General features: G+C 36.1%; 1 protein-coding gene across 3 annotated transcripts in view; it reads left to right on the top strand.

Annotated features, from left to right (window-relative positions):
* The window catches only part of YES1 (YES proto-oncogene 1, Src family tyrosine kinase), a 49,692-nt gene extending 29,767 nt beyond the window's left edge, over positions 1 to 19,925 (top strand). For all 3 annotated transcript variants that reach the window (XM_064507272.1, XM_064507273.1, XM_064507274.1), the window contains exons 2-12: positions 3,623 to 3,895; positions 7,635 to 7,734; positions 8,798 to 8,896; positions 11,886 to 11,989; positions 12,173 to 12,322; positions 12,534 to 12,689; positions 12,967 to 13,146; positions 15,604 to 15,680; positions 16,022 to 16,175; positions 16,711 to 16,842; positions 17,667 to 19,925. In XM_064507272.1, the coding sequence (XP_064363342.1) occupies positions 3,623 to 3,895; positions 7,635 to 7,734; positions 8,798 to 8,896; positions 11,886 to 11,989; positions 12,173 to 12,322; positions 12,534 to 12,689; positions 12,967 to 13,146; positions 15,604 to 15,680; positions 16,022 to 16,175; positions 16,711 to 16,842; positions 17,667 to 17,875 (1,634 nt within the window). In that variant the 3' untranslated portion in view covers positions 17,876 to 19,925. The remainder of the gene's footprint in view (positions 1 to 3,622; positions 3,896 to 7,634; positions 7,735 to 8,797; positions 8,897 to 11,885; positions 11,990 to 12,172; positions 12,323 to 12,533; positions 12,690 to 12,966; positions 13,147 to 15,603; positions 15,681 to 16,021; positions 16,176 to 16,710; positions 16,843 to 17,666) is intronic.
* The last annotated feature ends 987 nt before the right edge of the window (positions 19,926 to 20,912 follow it).

Here is a 20,912-nt window from a genome sequence, read left to right on the forward strand (position 1 = left end):
CCAAAGTTCAGTTAGGTCACTAAACTCTCATCTGATGGCTTCCTGCTAGAGTACTCTTTCTTCTATTGATTTTTTGGGGCATCTACCTGCTAACCTTCAGCCATCCTTCCGGTAATCATTTTAGCCGCTTCTTGTTCTCGAAAGCATTCTAATATTGGATTGTTTTCATTTAGTAAGCGGAACAAGACATCTGTGCTTCTTGTCCATGCCTCTCAGAACAGAGTTTCCTGATAGACCTCCAGCAAGCTGACTTCTAACCCGCCCACCAGACACATTTGCACAGTAATCAGAGTGAACAGAAGAGTATTCATTTCAAAGAATGAACAAAATACTCTTAAGTTATTCAACTAGTTTGTTTCAGACAGCAGACTGAACTAAAATAATGATTTAACTAATGGGAGTGGAACAGTGGTTTGTGAATTACTTATCCTGGGCCAGCATTTCTTTGAATAGACAGTCTTCTACAGGGCAAACAAAAACTTCTCATCTATATCTCTGCCTCTGAAAAGAGTTCAGTGCTTCAGAAAGAGAGTTTGAGCTTTGTCACAGAAATGTATTCCTTAATATTTTGTTGCTGATAAGAAAAGGGGGGACAAAACTAGTTGTAAGCTTTTTCAGTAATACAAATTTTTGATAACAGATAAAGTACTAGAACAACCAAATCCAACACTGTATGCTAGCTGCTTAGTGTAGGGGGAGGGCTGCTTTATGTAGTGATATACTGCAAGACTAAACCCTAATAAATTTTTTTTTCTTTTCTGTACTGTAGGCAGTCATTTCTCCCTTTCATACTACTCACCGTTTGCTTCTGTCATCTCCCCTCTCATTCCTCTACTCCCTCCTTGTGAAAGCATGCGCAGTATTTTATAGGAATTTTCCATCTATGTTTTTGACTTTTAAAAGCAGTATTTTGCTTCCCTAAAAAAACTTTTTGTCGGTATGCAGTTGTGAAAGTAGAGCTTTTAGATTTTAGTCTGTTTATTTCTTTGTCTTTGAAGTGCTGATTGAATCTCTGTAATCTCTCTAACCCCTGGAAGAAGATTATGTTAACAACGACATGGGTGGGGAGAGGAGAAGCAAGGAAAGAGACTGTTGACTGTGTTTCTCAAAAACGAATCCACATTTTCAGTCAGTGCTTATCCTTGGTTAACTTAATATGGTAATATTAAGTAATGTGGTAATATTTTGCTACTAAATGTACTAAAGTGCGTGAGCGCCTATGTGTTACGCTAGTTATAGTGGCAGCAGGTGGTAGCATTGACACTGTCCGTTTGGTTGAAGGGGCAATTGCATGGGCAGAAACCCACAGTATCACCAGGACTGGTAGGTTTGCTTCTGTCTTCTGTAATCTTGGAGTCTTATCAGCCTATTACAAGTTAACCAAATGCCAAAAATGGGGTTGGGGGTGGTGGGATTGTCTGTGATCAATGCTTAATTATACAGGTATTCATACCTTTCCTTTTTAATCTACTTTATTAACCAAAATAGTGTGTTGGACTTCTGAATCATGTATTATACTTAACTTTTAACCAAAGGTAGGTCAGTCAACTTACATCAGTACTGTTAGCAAATGCGTTTTCACGGAGGTGATTGGACTTACATTAACCTTCAGTAGAAAGCTGTTGCTTGCAGTTGTTTAAAGAGAACCAAAGAAACAGGCCTCGAAGTAAGGGAAAAATTTACCGTAGACTGCCACATGGGCAAAAAAACGTGGTTCCGGTTACAGTGTCTCATTTTTAGTGATGGAGGGATTAAAAGGATGTGTTTTATTACATGATTCAGCTGTATCATGAATTAATGATTAGCTTTTCTACTGTAGATTGTAAGGCTTCTTTTGTAGGATGTTTAGATGCATTAAATTCTTCATTTATGTCTTTGAGTCTCAGTTGCTCTATTAACATTCATGCACAATTAATATGTTGGCAATAAAGGTATCAGAAGTAAAAGATTAGATAAGCTGTGCTTCTGTGATTATTCCTAATGCTTCCCTGTAAAACTCTTAGACAAGATGTGTAAAAATGCAGTCATTTGACTTTATGGCTGCTAATTTCTGCACCAGTAATTAATTGTCTGTAGTACTTTACACTATTAGAGACTGAAGTGGCAGGGTGAATACTCAACTTTATGATCAGTAAATTTCCTATGGTAACCTATGGTCATTCTTTCCAGAAACTCAGATTTGTCGTTCTTGAGGAAATTACAGTATCTTTAATATTGTAATGGTTAGTTATATAGAGGAAATCAGAAGACAATTTTAGATTAAGAACTATGTTTTATCCCAGTGTGAGTAGATTGGTATTTGTCTAGTAAGATTTATTTTATTCTGGATGCCTGTATCTAATAGCCAACAAAGTAAGAGAGAGTTGAAATGGAAAATAAAAATAATTGGACATATAATGGGAAAATTTTCCTAATAGTTTGTCCTACATCGTTTGTTGCAGAATCTGTGAAACTGTCATTGCAGTTATCAAAAACTGTATTCTTAATGCTTTCAAATTGTTGCTGTTTCCGTAACAAATCAGTTTAAAAAAAAATAATGTGGAGCAGCAGATTTCCTATTTTTGTGGAGATTCCTACTCTTAAAGTAGGGTTTTTTTCAGGAACACAGGCATTTTCATATCAGATTAGTATTGTATGCAATATGGACTTCTGTTTCCTCCCTGACTTGTGTCCCAGTGGGGGTAAGTCAGCAGATGCCTACTATCAGTTGTCACCACTTGACAAATGACAGATGGGGACTTCTTAAGCAGCAGTAAATTGTTTGTGGTGTGTCCTCTCGCTGTTAACTATCACCAGGTAACAGCCATCCCCACAGTAAACAGCTATTCCTACAGGAATAGTCTGGCCGTAGCAGAAGTTCGTGGCAGTCTTGGGCAGTTAAGGCTAGAAAATTGTCACCTGTCAGGGTGTAGTTCTGTTTCTAAACTACTATGGATGTTGTAGTTACTCTGGTAAATTTTTTTCTCATTACTCTGCTTAGACTCTTGAGCTTAGTCCTGTCCCATGGCAGTGAATATTACAAGTTTGTTTGTGAGCTGTATTTAGAGGGCGGGGGAGGGGAAATGGATGAAAACTACTCCATTTCTTTAAAGCTATCCTTAGTTGTAATGCAAGCAGCAGATCAGAACCTCACTGCACAGGTACTTAAAAAAGAAAATAGGAATTTCCCACTTGTTTTCTTGTATAATTGTTTATATTACTCTCTAATTGTCACCTCTGCTCAGAATTCCTAATCTTTCTGTTCTCCTTTGCTGTACAAGTCTTCGGTGTCCCTGCTACTTTCCTTGCCTGTTGTCTGTCTGACTCTTTTCTTTTTTCCATGTGCAGTCCACCAAGGAACTGGGGCGAAGAATAATCCAAATGTGCTGTCAGTGTGTGTTCTTGTAGAGGAAAATAATTGTTCTCTCTAGTCTGTGAATGCTTTAGATTTTCTTCCAGAACAGTTTTTCATCAGAATGTGTAATCTGCATGTAGTAGCAGTTGCTGGGGATTGTTGTCATTTTTACTGTTTTTTTTAACAGTAATAAATCAATATTTACAAGAACTTTTTGTGAATCTTCTCTGTTACCTATCAGAAGACGTAACATAAAGATGAACTCATTTTTTTCTCTCGCTTTCACAGAAGCAACCATGGGGTGCATTAAAAGCAAAGAAGACAAAGGTCCAGCCATGAAATACAGAACTGATAATACTCCAGAACCAGTTAGTTCCCATGTCAGCCATTATGGATCAGACTCAAGCCAAGCAACACAGTCACCGGCAATAAAGGGATCAGCAGTTAATTTTAATAGTCATTCCATGACTCCTTTTGGAGGACCCTCAGGAATGACACCCTTTGGAGGAGCATCATCTTCATTTTCAACTGTGCCAAGTCCATATCCTAGTACTTTAACGGGTGAGTGTTATATAATTTTTTTTAACTTATAGATAAGCTTGAGGTTCGTTTTTAAGAAATACTACGACCACTTGCCATCCAGAAATAAAATACCTATTTAAAATAAATTGTTCTTTAGGGATTTCTGATTTTCAGTATCTTTACTACTTGGATAATAATTCAGCCCTTATCCGCCATTTGGGGGGTTGGGAGTTTTGTATCTGTTGGGTTTTTGTGTTTGGCTGGGGGTTGTTAAGATCAGAGCACAGAGAAATTTAACGTATGCTAAGGGCAGTAATGGGAATAGATGCTAAAACCATGTTAGAAATTCTAAGCTGTTAGAGAGACACATGGAGTAATGGCTTTAAACTTTAGGAGAGAGATGCAAAATGAAAAGGATCTCAACTTTCAGGAAACTGAGAATTTAAACTAATTTTCAGACTTATTTGATTAGCTATAAGTTACTTACATTAGCGCAACATTGAATTTGTTTGTTTATAAAGATGATAAGGATATGCAGTGTATGCCGAGTACTATATGAACAATAACTATGAAATGAAAAAGCAGAAATCTCACCGTTCATGGTCATGTGAAAACTAAAGCTGAAAATGTTAAAATGTAAAAGTTTGCAAGATGTAGAGGCCTTCTTGACTGAGATATAAAGTCTCTGCAGGTACAGCATTTTAAAGCAATGCACATGTTTGATGGTGAAAGCCTGCTCCCCCTTTATATCAAAATTTTAAAACTTCATTTAAAAAAACTTGATTTTGTGCCAATGGCTAATCTCAATAGGTGAGCTTTTCTTTGTGTTCACTTAGTTCACTGATTTTTTTTTTTCTTTTTTTTTTCGGAGAGAGGAAAGAGTAGTTTATTCTGGAAACTTTGCACAGATACTTCACAAAATACCATAATTCTTTGTTAGTCTATTTCTAGTTTTCCCACAAAACTCTAATGTTAGCACAATTACAGTGCTTAAATGTTTGCTTAGTTAGTATGGCATTTAAAAGCTTTTAAACACAAGAAATGTGAGATCCATGAAAACCCCAGTGGCCTTGAGATTAAGCAATTCAGGAAACCAAGTATGAATTGTCAATAATGATCACCTCCTATCCCCTTTATAGGAATCCATTAAAAAACAAATAATTAAAATGAGCATCTATCTTGTCTCAAAATTTTTGAGCCAGCTCTGAATTTCAGTTTTGGATTAACATATGCAGGAAAGAAATAATGGCAGCATTTCTTTTTTATTCATTAGCACTAGTAAGTAAACTCTGGTGTGCTTAAAGAAGTGTTTATCTCCACCAAGGATGTCTGTGCATGTCCTCGTACTAGATCTGATTCTTTGTTTACATCAGAATCTCCTGTATCGCAGGCAAGCACCCCTGAGCATCACCAGACATCAGGAATGTCGCCCCCAAATACCATAAATCCTTTGCTACAGAGACTAGAAAGGATGTTCTCTTGCCTGTCCCTGTGCCAGTTAGTACTTAAGCATGTTATATATCTTGGAGCGGGATCAACAGGAGAGATTTCTCATGGGAAGATAGTCTTGAATTTCGTTAGTGTGGATTCAGGTATCCTCAGGCAGGCTGATTTGGGTGAATGCCCCCATTGTTTTGTGATCAGGTAAAAATGATACAGCCTATGTGATCATTTCTTGTTTTGTAAAACCAGCCCACCCACACGCGAACCCACATGCCTCTCTTTTCCTTTTTTTCCCCTCTAATGTAAGAAATTCACCAGCAATTATTTGGTAAATTCAGTTCCAGTTTTTAGATCCAAGTTGCCTGGTTTTGTGAATGAATAAAATGACAGGCTTGTCTGACTGTAACAATAATCAAAGCTGCGGTTGGTATCATACAGCTCGGGATAGTGAACTGGGTCTTGTAGGCTTGCCTGTTCTTGTCGTGTTATGAACTAGAGTAAGTCTTGTCAGGTAATTTGTTTACAGAAGCATCACACACAGCACAGCTATCTTTGTGCAGAGATAAGCTTTCTGTAACTGTGACAAATAAAATACGGGATCCTATTCTGTGGCCTTTTTCTTAGGAAGAGAGAGAATAGATGGGCTTGTCAAACAGAAGGATGTAAATGCCAGTAGTACTTATACCAGTCCATTAGTGATGCCTGACAAAAGGATGATACGGTTGTCATCGTAGCTTGGAGCTATAAGGCTGAAGAGAGCTGGGCCATCTTTTATTCCCCTAGAGCAGAAAAAGAGGAGAAATCTGTGTAAGACACATTGCTCCTACATTATATGTTCTTAGTCATCAAACACTTTGAATTCATAGAGCATTATTGAAAACAAAAACAGGAAAAGTGACCATCGTTGTTATTCCCTCCCATGAAGCTCTGCAAGCACTAGTGTTCTGTAATCCTCATGCTGACTTCTCTCTCCAAAACCACTTCTAGATCAGAAGAAGAAAATTTTACCCTAGTCAAAGGATACCCTTTAAGTGAAATGTTAGCTCCATAAACAGCTTGAAAAACTAGATCACCTCAGAGTGATCCAGAAAGATGACAATGATGAGAGCCTTGAAAAACATTTGAGATGCATTTGTTAGAAATACTCTGTGTTGATGTTGTTGTCCTGAAGTCTTTTTGTTATTTTTTGCTATGGAATAAATTACATTTGTGAGTGAGAATAAAAAGAGATTTTGTTAGCTGAAGTGTTGAAATTAAAACTTTACAACTTTACTTACTAGCCTTTTTGGTTCTCTTAAATGAAAAGTACACGAATAATATCTCTTGTTGCATGGATTATATTTGAATCCATTGTTTCATTTTCTTGACTAGTGTTACGCTGTTTAGAGAAGTATTAATATCTGTCTTGTTCCCATGTTGAATTAATATCTTTCTAGATGTCCTACAGTTTATTCTGAAGTGGAGTCTCCCATTTGCTTTATATGCAAGTAATATTGTGACTTCAGAGTATTCATTTTCATCATCTTCTGAAGAGTTCTATGGAGATGGTTTATCTCCTTAACATTTGGTTTCTGTTTGTGTGAATATGGTATATTATCCCACAGTCTTTTTCTGCATGCAGCAGCTTGTGTCATTAAAAAAATAATGCAGTAACACACAGGAAAAACTGTAGAACTGTGTTAATTTTTAACTTAGATTAGGTGTTAACTTCTGGAAGATATTCTAACTAATTCTTGATATGTAAATCATATGTTAAAAAAGTCCACCTACTCTTATGGGAATTAAAAAAACCTTAGTCCTAGAGCAGTGAAATGTCTTTGTCCCTTACGAGGTACTTCTTTTTTTAGTTTCATTCCTTGAGTAGACCTTGATGTGTAGCCCCAGAAGGTTGGGAACACATCAGTTAGTTATAGAGAAGTTTAACAAGAAAATTATTTTGTAAAAAAACTTGTAGTTGATAGTTTAATGTGATGCTTTCATGGTGTTGTAGGATCTTCTAGGGTTGCATTTATTAAAAATAAGTCAGCTCAACTGTTAATGTGTTGTCCACATTTCATTGTAGGAGTGCTCTAATTATTAATATACTTCCAATGATGTATCTAGCTGCCTCTTTTGGTGTGGAGGTAATCCGCTTTTTTAGCGGTATCTGTTTATAGGCCTTCCTCTGTCTTAAGAAATTAGCTGGTTATTGATCCAGCTTCTACAGTGAGATGGAACCCAAAGTGTTGATTTGCTTCCAAATCAAAACTGATTAGTTGTTTTCATGGACTAGTCCTTAAATCAAGTGTTGCAGCATTATTGCTATATCATATGCTTTTTTTTCCCTTTTCCTAAGGTGGTGTTACTGTATTTGTGGCCTTATATGATTATGAAGCTAGAACTACAGATGACCTTTCATTTAAGAAGGGCGAACGGTTCCAGATAATAAACAACACGTAAGTTTTCTCATCCACAGACTTCACCGGGATGTTGTTGGAAATGAATACTAACCCAACATTTCTTTAAATCTATTTCAGTGAAGAGTAGATGGATTTTTTTACTTGAATAAGAGAGTTCAAATAAGGGGTTAAAATAGCGATTCTGATAAGACAGTAACTTAGGTAAGCCCAAAGCCCTCTTCTCCTCTATTAATAGGGTTATATCCTTTTATTCCCTCCTGTAATGAGGCACAGCTGTCCCTTTCTGGGCAGCAGAGGTGGAAAACTATGCTACCGCAGACTCTGCATGTTGCAGGTTCTCTCTTACAGGTAGGCGGGAGCGGGGGGGGGGGGGGGGGGGGGGAGGGGGGAAGGGGTAGGGGGAGGGGGAAGACAGAAGACTGCACTGGGAGTGCAGGAGTTGAACACCCTGGCTCCAGGCAAGGACAGCTCAGAGTAGAAGTGGGTCTTACTAGCCTCCTTTGAAAATCCGCACTAGGTTATCTCAGCAGCTTGATATTCTAGTTTAATTGCAGTAATGTTACAGTGTTATGATCTCATTTCTAAAAGCCTCTTAAAGAGAAAACTATTTGCTCACCTTGGAGGTTTCTTTATACGCAGCTTTTGGCTGTGGTAACAGTTCTAATTCATCCATGCAGTAGTTTTCATTCATCCAATTCTCCAATTTTATTATCTGACTTCCCGTTTCCTTTGTTGCTCGCTGTCAACATACAGGCAGAGTGATCTAAGTTAGGCAGATTAAGGCTAAAGTACTGTGAAGTTTGTTTACAGCTCTACCATAAAACTTTTTGTTACAGATTTGTGTTTTGCATATATAGATAAATGCTTCTTTTTATATTAAAAAAAATATATAAAATTCCACTAAGAAGCACTCACATAGATTACAATAAAAACAGAAATAAATTTAGGTGGGTGCAGTGCAAATTATTTTTGATGCCTTCTTAATTAAGACAAAATGTTATTTAAAATTTAGCCCGCCTTTCATATGTGAAGATGTTACAGCTGTTAGGGAATGATGTATTGTTTATATGTTGAAGAGATAATTGATGTTGTGTTGCAGGGAAGGAGACTGGTGGGAAGCACGATCCATTGCTACGGGAAAAACGGGCTACATCCCAAGCAATTATGTAGCTCCTGCAGACTCCATTCAAGCAGAAGAGTAAGACATTCAGTTTCCTGTCAGTCTGTTCTTATTATCCATTCTGCGCTTACAGTCCTATGGTGATAGTGTTCCCTTAAGTCAGTACATGTAACATTTGATGAAGAAGTAGGATAATGCTACTAATTCAAGGATAAAAATGCTATTTAGATGGTGTTAAAGGTATAATTATTAATAGGCATGAGGCGGATACTCATGTAAATGTTTTATGCCTGCTTGCTCTATGTAGGACTAAAGCAAAAATACATGTTTTTCAATCAAGAGCTCACACACCCTCAACTCCAGTTTTTTATATATGTTTTTGCTTGGCAAACCCTAATTCAAGGTCAGCTATATCCTTGATAGCATCTAGTCTCACATTCTGAAAAATATTTGCATGAGCAGTTACTGCTAAGCTATCAATCTGTAACAATTTGTAGGTACAAAATTGCTAGTCATGCTAAGGACTGTTTTGAATTGAGAAAATTACATTGCTTGCAGTACCAGCACATTCTACAGTCATTTATTCCCAGAGCACTTAAAAATTGCACAGAATTATTTTGGGAATTATGAGTTTGGGGTGCAATTTCAGGAGGTACTTGTTTCAAGGGATTAATTGCATTTATTTTACTAGAAACTATAAAACTCCACTGCTCAATATACAGGCATGGTACTGCCAATAAGTGATTCCCTGATACATGATCTGGGCACTTCTGTGTCTCCTACTGCACTTCTGGGAAAACAGCCCAATTTCCAATATGTTTCCTGAATCTCAAGCTGGGATTTTAGCATGTTGCTGCTGCTCTCACCTGGCTCTTTGCTATTGAAAAGTGATAGTGTCAAAGTCACAATGTTGCTAATGTCCTTGAGTTTTAGTTATTTTTAAAATCATGATCTGTAAGCCAAAAAATTGAGATTTTTAAACTATGTGATAAAGACATATTGCCATTAGAGCTGTACTAGTGGTACCAGTAGAAACCATAGTCCTTTGCTAGCTAAGAATGTAGTGTTTCTAGAAGGAAAGTATTGCTCCTGAATACTGGCAAAAGGTGGGGAGGGGAATTTGTCATAAGTTTATGTGATGGCCAGAGGTGGGACTAAGAGGCAATGAGTGAGGAATTTTTCTTTAATTGAATATTTTAAAGAACTAGTGCTAATTTTATTAAATGTTACCACAGCATTTGGAATAGAGTTCATTTGCTTTAAAGTTCACTCGTCAGTCCTTGACTTTGATAGCATTTATAGTTTTGTTTTGTTATCGCAGCTGGAGTTACAAGTGCAAAAGCAATATACAGCCACAAAATTGTTAGGATTTTCTTTCTTAAGTGGTCTTTTCTAAGCCTAAAGGCGTTTATATCACAAACTACTTGTGACAGGATCCATATTATCCCTGTGGCTTTTGAATGTTGCCATATTATAAATGCTGAATGCTCATAAAAAGGACAAATAAACCCTTCTATTACTTTATAAGTAGTAAAATAAAATAATGCTTTACAATGTAATTTGTAAATTGCCATAGTAGTTGAGGGAAGAGGCATTTTCATGTGAAGTAATTACTGGGGTTGAAGTTTGCTTCAATAAGATTATAGGTTACATCCAAATTGTCGTAAACATCCATGCTCCCGTAGCTCATACCAGCTTTACATATCTACTTACACAGTCAAACTGCAAACATAAGAAAATGTAAAAAATAAGTTTGGTGTTCCTAAATGATTGCGTAGGCCATTCTGATCACATGCCAACAAAATGATCCCTTCTTACCTACTTTTTTTTTTCCACACAAAATGTTTCTGCAACAAAATCACTGTTTTGCAGTGGTTTCCGATACTACTTTTCTTCTCCCTGCACCTACAATGCCCAGTTTGCTTGGTGCTATGACAGTCCCAAATTAAAATGTTTGAAATTTACACTTTACATCATTTTATGATTTCTGAGGCACATAATGCCAATAAAATATGGTTAGAAATAAGTGTTATTCCAAAGCCTCAAGATTCACTGGGAGCTGGATGATAAAATTATCATTGGCCCAGGACAGAACTTTGTGCATAGTATTTATGAGGATGAGCATGCTTTGGGAGCACAGAAGAAGGAAATTCCTTTTGTGAAAGAATTTTAGGCAAGAGAAACAGCACAAAATAGCAAACAAAGATGGACTGTTAACTCATAGAGCACAGGACAGAAGTGATTGATACTTATCACAGGGGTGCTTCTACATGAACAGCAGAAAACAGAAAACAGTGCTGTTTTTACTGCAGTGGACAGCAGGAGGACGAGACAATGGATGTAAGCTGAAAAAGGGGAGGTTCCAACTGGAAATAAGGAGAGAAAAAAAAATTCACCGCGAAGGCAGCCAGACAGGGGCATAGGTTGCCCAGAGAGGTTGTACAGTTTCCATCCTTGCAGGTTTGTCAAGAACCAGCTGGACGTAGCCCTGAGCAACCTGGTCTGATCTCAGAGCTGACCTTGTTTGGAGCAGGACGTGGGACTAGAGACCTCCTAAAGGCCCTTCCTACCTGAATGATTCTGTGATCCAGTGGTATTTGTGCACACCCACTTGTTATCAAGCAATGCTTTTTAACACATAACTGAAATGTCTACAAAGGAAAACATAGCTAGGAGTGCTGCAGTGCTCTGAGCGTGCTGCCAGCAATGTTTCACTGTCATCTGATTCAGCCTGTCTTACAACTTCTTAACCACAGGGAGTGTGTTACTTTAGCTGGTGAATACTATTGATGTCTATTGTTAACCCATCCAAAAAACATAGTATTTGTGGATAGAGGCCTCTTTACATAGATTTTGAAAGCAGTAGAAATTAGAACTGTATTAGAATAATGATAGGTCACCTTAATCTTTCAGTTATATGGAAGTCATAACTTTTGATGATGTGTAACTGCTTTTGGATATTAGGAGTCCAGTCAGTACTTCAGATTTCTAAATCTTTTTTTTCTTTATCTGATTACCCAAGCTTAGGAAGTTTTTATTTACAGATATTTCCTTTAACTTTTTCTAGATGGTATTTTGGTAAGATGGGCAGGAAGGATGCAGAAAGGCTACTTTTAAATCCTGGGAACCAGCGTGGTATTTTCTTAGTAAGAGAGAGTGAAACCACTAAAGGTATGTATATTTCTGCATATTCCTCCCCCCTGTCCCCCGTCCTGGCCTGGCCCCCCTGAATATAGTGGCCATTTTTATGTCTATTACGTTGTACCTATACACATGTGCATTTGTAACGAGACTAGGGGAGATGTATTAAATATGCTTTTCTATTTGGTTCTTCACCAAAAATTCGTTTTCTAGGTGCTTACTCCCTTTCCATACGTGACTGGGATGAGGTCAGAGGTGATAATGTGAAACATTACAAAATCAGAAAACTTGATAATGGTGGATACTATATCACAACCAGAGCACAATTTGAATCGCTACAGAAGTTGGTAAAGCACTACAGAGGTAAGCCTAACTTCCAGTGTTCCAATATTGCTTTGTGCCTACTGCGAGGAAGAAAAACTGCGTATGTAGCTTATTTTTTAATTCACTATTATAAAAATTACCTTTTGACTTTGACAAACAGTAAATTAAATAGTTCTTTTATCAACATTAGCATGTTCCCTTTATAGTTTTATCCCTATTTAACTACAAAACTTACTTTTCCATTTTCCAGAACATGCTGATGGGCTGTGTCATAAGCTGACGACTGTGTGTCCAACTGTGAAACCACAAACCCAAGGACTAGCAAAAGATGCCTGGGAAATTCCTAGAGAATCTTTGAGGCTAGAGGTTAAGTTGGGCCAAGGATGTTTTGGTGAAGTGTGGATGGGTAAGAGCATAATGTAGCACCTCTCAATTGTTCGTATGATTGTTTTAATAATATTTTAAGTAAATCAGTATTAAAGTCTGAAAAGATAATTTGACAAAGAATTGAAGGGAAAAATAATAATGATGATCAATCATGTAAAGTTAAAACTAATTTTCAATATAGTTACTGATTTATAGTTATTCTGTTAGCTGACAAAACAGAAGCAAAAAGCAAATGGTTTTAGTAGGAAAAACTCTCAGTGTTCTAGCAGAGAATAAAATGTAATTTGGTTCTCTAGGAACATGGAATGGAACCACAAAAGTAGCAATCAAGACACTAAAACCTGGTACAATGATGCCAGAAGCATTCCTGCAGGAGGCGCAGATCATGAAGAAATTACGACACGACAAGCTTGTTCCACTGTATGCTGTTGTTTCTGAGGAACCAATCTACATAGTCACTGAATTCATGACAAAAGGTGTGTGACTGAATAGCTTTTAGATACTAAATTTAAAAGATTATTTAAAGTCCCAGCAATAAATTAAATGTTAAATTAACATTAGGTTTAAACCGACTGGAGTATAAATGGTAATTTTGATTAAATTAAAAAGAGCAACACTTGACCTACTTGAAGCAGTTCTGATTTAGAGCATGAGTGGAGGCATGATTTTTTTGCACATCTGTTTCACCCTTGGTAATCCTCCAAGAGTTTTTTCCTCTTTTTTTGTGTGTGTGTGTGCATGTGTGTGTGTGTGCGTACTGCTGTATTTGCATTTAAATTAGATCGTATACTGGGAATACCATTATGAGAATATGCCTACGTGTAGCCAGGTCATGTTCACAACCATAGAATCAGTTGGGTTTATTTTCTCTCTAGTAGAGTAATTGCAAATTTTAAACAGCTTGTTTTTTTCCCAGACTCCTCCTTTTCTCTCTTGTTTTCCATCCCTTCCTTCCTTCTTCCCTTACCTTACATCATTTCATCTCTCCATCCCCCCCGCCCCCAATCCCCTCCAGAAAAAGAGATTTAGGGATTTAGTCTGAGTGTGGAAGTAAACATTGTAAGCATATTAGTGTTAAGAAGAAGCAGATTCTCAAATCAGTTATTCCAGTTTTTGAAAAATGCAATTTCCTACTCACCTCACAGAAAACTTTTACTGTCTTGGTAAGCAGAATAAATAATGTCAATGTCAAGAGAGTTGCAATTTATGTTCAGTGCTCTGCCACAAACACTTTTTTCTGTTGGATGGATTTTTTTTTCTAAGTATTTTTTTAAGGCTGGAAAGATAGAAAGGAGTAGAACATGTGAAAAGTTCCTTTCTTGTGGTTTTATTCCTAAATAAAACAAGACAGTATCTCTGTCAGACCATACAGCAGTCATGCAAAATCACTTTGCGTTATTCAGAAATCAGATTTTGGCAAGGCAATCAGGATAAGCAATTGCTTTTGAGCATTCCATCTAAGAAAAAGTAAAGATTAAAATTGGAGCTGGGATATTACCTTACAAAAACAGAAGTAAAGAATTGTGGAAGCCATTGCATGTTTGTCTAAATTACAGATTCAAAATGCCATTGCAAGTTTGTTTTCATTTGAAAAAAATGCTTAATTTTACCAAAAAAGTAAAAAGTACTGGAGCAAAAAAGTGTATTTTTTTTAATGCTTTATAATGATGCCATAAAACATGGACATAAAGTGACCCTTGAATTAGGTGGGTCTTATTTGTGTGGCTTTCCATACTCCTGTCCCTTGAGATTTCATATATTTTCATACCTCAAAGACTGCTACAGTAGAATAAAGGGGTTTTTCTTTTTCTTTTTCTTTTTTGCCAGGAAAAGACCTGGGTAGGAACTGTATAGTACCCCAGAATTTTTGCAATGTGGACAGATTGCTGAAGTCAATGTGAAATCTTTCCTTTTCAGCAGTCCTCTGAGCTCATGATCTGAGATGGGGAAGTCTGTGCTAAATCCCCAAACAAACATCAGCAGCAGCACGGGTCTGGCCTGTCACACTTTTACTTTTGATGCAAAAATATAGCAAATGACTAAGAACATATGAGAGAGATCTAGTTCATGGCTGCTGCAATAAATTCCACTGCAAAATTGCAATTTAGTGACTTTTTTCCCCACAGTTGCCACTCTCTTCATCTTTGTAATTTTGAAAGATTGATTAGTTATTAGTCTTTATTCAGTCTTTACCATTTCTTAAGAAAAATATCATGTTCTTGTATCCCTAATGTCACCTGTGGAGAAAAGTGTTATGTTAGAGAGTTTTACCATACATATAAAGATTACTATATTGAAAGGCGCACAGGTCAGGGGAACACACTTCAAATACTACTACTGTTGTGGTGATCTGGTCACAATTGCATTATATAATGAGAGAAGATAGTACATCTTAAAGAATGAAAGATGCTTTTTCTTCCACTGTGAGAAAGAAAAAGCAACAAAATGAAAGCAACAATTTCATAATCATTTTTCTAGTATATGATGGGAGCTGACAGAAAAACTTAACAACTAGGAAAAATTTAGTTTACATGCAGGGATTTTGTCTTGTTTTGTTCTTTAATTACACAACTCATTGTGGAAAAAAGTCTAAATAGGAGGGGCATTGATACCAGGAATACTGGAAAATCCTTATGTACTGCCAGTACAGTGTATGGACTGTACAGTACAGTCCTTATGTACTGCCAGTGGCAGTCTATTTTATAAATATTCAGTTATCTAAATTACTGAAACTGACTCTAAAATGCTTGGATAAAACTTGCACTAACTAATCATAAGGGCAGAGTCAACTGTAGGCATTGATTGGGTTGTGGGTTTCAGTAAAGGAGGGTTTTCAAACAGAGTTTGGGAGCTGAATGTGTAAATCATCATGTTTAGGTCAAGTTTATGATTTTTATCATGTTTTCCCAAAATGTTTGCGTTACCTTTTTCAGGCAGCTTGCTAGACTTCCTAAAAGAGGGAGAAGGGAAGTACTTAAAACTCCCACAGCTGGTTGACATGGCTGCACAGGTATGTTGTATAAACCAAGAAAAGTGTATTTTGTACTTAGAGAAGAGATTTGAAAGTATATCAGATATCAGCTAAACATAATTATTGAATGTTATGGCTATTGTTTGCTTTTCTTTACATCTTCTGTTATAAATTTGTAAGCTGTCAAAAGGAAACTGTCTAGATCAAAATTAGCAAACACTGTATAGCCAGACACCCTATAATTAGTATGTGGTTGTAAGATCTTGCTGTGTGATACTTCCCATGCTGAGAATGGAACTAAAATAAAAGGACATATATTAATTTCTGGAAAGCATTAGTGTAGTCATCAAAATAATTCTTAATAAAACTTTATTTTTAAGATTGCTGATGGCATGGCTTACATTGAAAGAATGAACTACATCCACAGGGATCTCCGGGCAGCTAACATTCTTGTAGGAGACAATCTTGTGTGTAAAATAGCAGACTTTGGTTTAGCAAGGTTAATAGAGGACAATGAGTACACTGCAAGACAAGGTAAGACTGATTTATTTACTGAATAAACAAAACCAGTTACCTTAAAGTTGTTATGAACTGTCACATTTAGCAGAATGTGTCCATGTGTTCAGTCTATATGATAAAAATTATGCATATAAGTGTACCTTCATAGTTATGTAAGTTAGATGGCCCCTCTTCTAGCACAGTTTTTGTAAAGCTTTTAATGTTCAAAATTATTTGGCAGATTGCTTATTCTTTCAAAACACATTTTTAGTTTTTTTTTTTAGGTAATAGGTTGCTAGAGTTTGAAGAGGGCCAAGATTCCAGAGAGGGTGCTCGTCACATCTTGAAGATCATTCCCCTTTTTAAACGGGTTAGAAAAATTGTAGCCATTAGTTGCTGCCCAAATGCTTTTCAGTTTCAAATATTAAGATACTAAATCACCTCAAATTTGGTTTAACAAAACAAAATGTAAAAATTTTTGAGTGCAGTATTACTTCAAAATATTCTGAAGTGTAAGCAGATGATACGCAAGTAAGGGAAAATTAAGTGTCTGTCTTTCCAATGTCTTTAGGAGCTAAATTTCCAATTAAATGGACAGCTCCTGAGGCAGCGCTGTATGGTCGGTTTACAATCAAGTCAGATGTGTGGTCATTTGGAATTTTACTGACAGAACTGGTAACGAAGGGGAGAGTGCCATATCCAGGTAAGGGGAAAATTTAATAGATTTTCCTTTTTTCGTTGTTTTTTGCTGTGCTTTTGAAGCTTCCTTTTATGTTTTTTAGCTTCATTCAGAGTCCACAGTCAACAAGCAGAGACAAATACTTAGTCATACTTTGCTGGGTTTTGTGTTCACAAAGTTACTTGTTTTAGTTACAGATTAACTACTGTATAATTAAAGTGTTTTAGGATAATAACATTTGTAAATGTGACTGATAGGTCATTTCAGATGACTTAGTATCCTTATATTTTGCTATCTATCAGATTCTGAAATTTCTAATTTTGACATTTTCTCAACTTTCAGTATCTGTAGAGTGAACTTGCTAGACCAGTTTTTGAAACCAAACATATGTAACATGTTTTGTTAGATACATTGCTGTTTGTGACTGGAATTTTAAGACACTTCTGCCAGGTATATACTGTCTCTTTCATGGTCTGATTTCAAATTAAGTGATCCTCGAATGGAATTTAATGCAGGCAGAAGGTATTTGTGCTTGAATCACCTTTCTGAAAGAACAGGCCCAAGACAGTGGTAAATGACCTGTAACAAAACATATGAATAAGTATACAAATGGATGAAGGAGCAGATATTGAGGAATTCTTGGTATAATGAAATAATTTTCAGAAAATGTTTTTAATGGAAATTTTGAAAAATTCATTCAATATGAAGTGTGCTTATTACATGTTCTGTCATGGTAGATTCACATGCACGTCTTAACAGCATTGTGTCTGGAGAAAGAAGACCTGAAAAAAATTTGGCAAACTGTACTTTGTATAATGTCATTCAAAGATAAAATGCTTTCATTTTAGGGATGGTGAATCGGGAAGTTCTGGAACAAGTGGAACGTGGATATAGGATGCCTTGCCCACAAGGCTGTCCAGAGTCTCTCCATGAGTTAATGAAACTGTGTTGGAAGAAGGACCCTGATGAGAGACCAACATTTGAATATATACAGTCTTTCTTGGAGGACTACTTTACTGCTACAGAACCACAGTACCAGCCTGGAGACAATTTATAAGCCAACAATCTATATAACATGCACAAATCTGCCAAATGTAAAAGACTTGCAAAGAATTCCTGATGTCTTTAAGGAATCAAAGGAAAGAAAATCTTCGCTACTTTGCATGCTTTTAATGGCAAACTGGAATTTCATAATGCAGTTGCACAAAACCACTTTTGAAGTGTTATAATCTAATTTACCAATGATGTGATTTTTTTTTCTTTTTCCCAACTTATTTCAGGGTCCAAAGGAAGCTTATTGAAAATACAGGGTGATAAAACGAGTGTTGGTGTGAACAACAGCAGCAAAACAATTGTTTAAAATCCTTTATTTTGCCAGCACTTAATAATCATTCAACTAAAGAGGGAATTGTCTGGAGTTGCAGTTGATCTTGGGGTAGGATGTTTTTAAAGCAGAGGAACTTTATGGGACCAAACAATTCCATTCCAGTTCTGTAAAACTTCCTGCATTCAAAATTACGTGGGGCTTTTTCCCTTAAAGATGGTACAACCCTATTGATGCATAGTTTTGATCTTTAAGCTTCCTATTTCATGGACTTAATTAGGGTAGGCAGGTTAAAAGAGAAATTGGAACAGTGTATGACAAACTTTGATCTAAATGGTAGACCTCAATAGTGAAATTAGCATAATGCACTGTGTTAATACATGTTAATGTAACTGGAAAGTAGCATGAGAGTTTTTTTTTTCTTTCTGCATAGCTAATTAAGAATAATGAAGGTAACTAGAAAATGAGGTAATATTTTATAAAGTTACACTGATAAAGTATGATGATATTTGAACTTGAAACTATATAATAAAATTGGGGTGGGGGAAAATCCTTTCATCTTCTAAGCTCCAACCTTACAAAGAGCTTTTGTATGGGACGACTACCTGAACAAAGCTCACCATGAAAGCAAGACTGAAGTTGGTAAATGGCCACTTTTAGTCCATTTTCAGAGACAGATTTGGTACTGTTATATGTGGCTTTTACATTGTTAATAAGGGTGGGTGCCACAAATGTAAACTGTCACTAGTTCAGGGATTTGATTGCACTTTTGCTTTTCTTGACTATTAAGACACTCTTAAACACAGTTTCTCTTCCCACTATTGCCCTTCCCATAGAATTATTTAACTACAAATAAACAGAAGAAAATGTGAAAGTTTAAAAACTAAAGGGATAAAGTATATTTTATGTTGACCGAATATAGTGACAATGAACTTTTGCTGGCATTCAGCGCAGCTTACACAACATCTAGATTTATTTTCTTCAGCTACTGACATATCGAGCAATAACATCGTGTCTTCTATTCAACAATTTGCATGAGGTTTTTGAATTTCCGATCAAGCTTGTATAATTTAATTTTGAAACACTAAACTCATACCTAGCTATTGGGTTGAAATTCATATTATCATTGTAAAGCTATCCAACAAGCAGATTTCAGAAAAGTTGGTAATATAGTTCTGGTACTAAACCTAATGTTTTTTCATGGGTTTACACTACACTGAATCCAGCTACCAAATGGATCTCTGTAAGAACAGTGCCATCATTTTCCATTTTCATCCCTTATCACCTGTACATCTGTGGTTATCAAATTTTAAAAGGGCTTTATGTAAAAAAAAAAAAAAAAAAAAAAAAAAAATGGAATTTTAATTTTTTTTAATATTTTAAAATGAATAACACAATCATACGAGTTTATGTATTAACACAGCTATAACAAAGAATGCCAAAAAATGACACTGGCATTGTTTGGATTTTAATTACTGAATGGAACAGTTCATTTTAGTAACACTTGTATAGTAAAGGAATAAAACACTAACTTAATGAACATGTTCATTGTAAATGGTTGTGTATTATAAAACTCCAAAAGAGATTGTATGTTTATGAAAATTTATGTGTTTCTCCTCAAGACCTTGATGTGGTTCTTACCCTAACAGAGTTTAAAATTCACATTCACATTTTTTATATAAATAGTAATAAGTTTAATTATGTAACTAAGTATTTTTATAAAGTATGGCATTGTTGAACTGTTTTGCAGAATTGGTTCAAAATAAATTTCTCCTTGATTGCATCCGCTTATTTAAAAAAAAGGAACAAAAACAGAGTAGCCTTCTTATGGAGGGGGAAGGGAGGGGAATAAAAGGGAAAACTGAACTTTGAAGCTACAGCTATCTTGATGAGGTTTTAGGTATATGTTTTTCCTCTGAAAACTATTTTTATGTGCTTTCATAAAACATGCTGAGTTCATGGTGTTTTAAACTATTGCTGTGAAAGGGAGACTTTTTCTAGAGCAGTTCAGAAGTCCTTGGCAAGAGCTGGCTAGAACAGTTCTGTCTAGGCTTGAAACCGATCCCCAGATGGACAGACGGACAGACAGACAGACAGACTTGGGATTCTTGGGACAAAAATTCCAAAGTAGGCTCTCGGCGATCACTGCCACACTGTAGGCAGACACACTTCCTCTCTCTTACTTACCTGGCATTAGCAGTCACTGTTGATTTCTGTGCAATTTTTCAGGGAATTTTATAAATTTATTCTTGCAATAGTGGATATTTTTTCTCAACTGTGTTGAATGTTATCGATCTCAGTGACCAGTACTACTCGAAGCCAATGTAGATTAAGCAGCTAGTACTGTCAACATACTGTTTCTGAGTTTCAGTAACTAATACAGCACTAAAAGAGTTCTTACAGAAGCTATGAACTGCAAAGTTTACTGTATTTTTAGTATTTCCTGTAATGTAATTCATGTTTTACTATTTTTAATGACAACAATCCTGTAAAATTTCTGGTAATCTGTACTCTTCCTGTTGTCCATCAGAGCTTTGTCATATCCATTTTCTTGTGGTAGAGCTGCAGATTGTTTCTGTCGTACGTTGTTTCAAGCTGTAGTATTTGAAAAATACTTTCATATGATTTTTGAGTAAATTTCCAAACATAAAAATGTGTATGATCCTACTGTTTAGATAAAATACATCCCTATTTTAGCATAAAGCACCACAAAAAGAATCTTACCTGTTCCTAGCCTTGAAAGCATTGAATTTTGTCATTTACTATGTTT

The sequence above is a fragment of the Dromaius novaehollandiae genome, chromosome 2 (genome assembly GCF_036370855.1).
Source record: "Dromaius novaehollandiae isolate bDroNov1 chromosome 2, bDroNov1.hap1, whole genome shotgun sequence".
In the NCBI taxonomy this organism is placed as follows: domain Eukaryota; kingdom Metazoa; phylum Chordata; class Aves; order Casuariiformes; family Dromaiidae; genus Dromaius; species Dromaius novaehollandiae.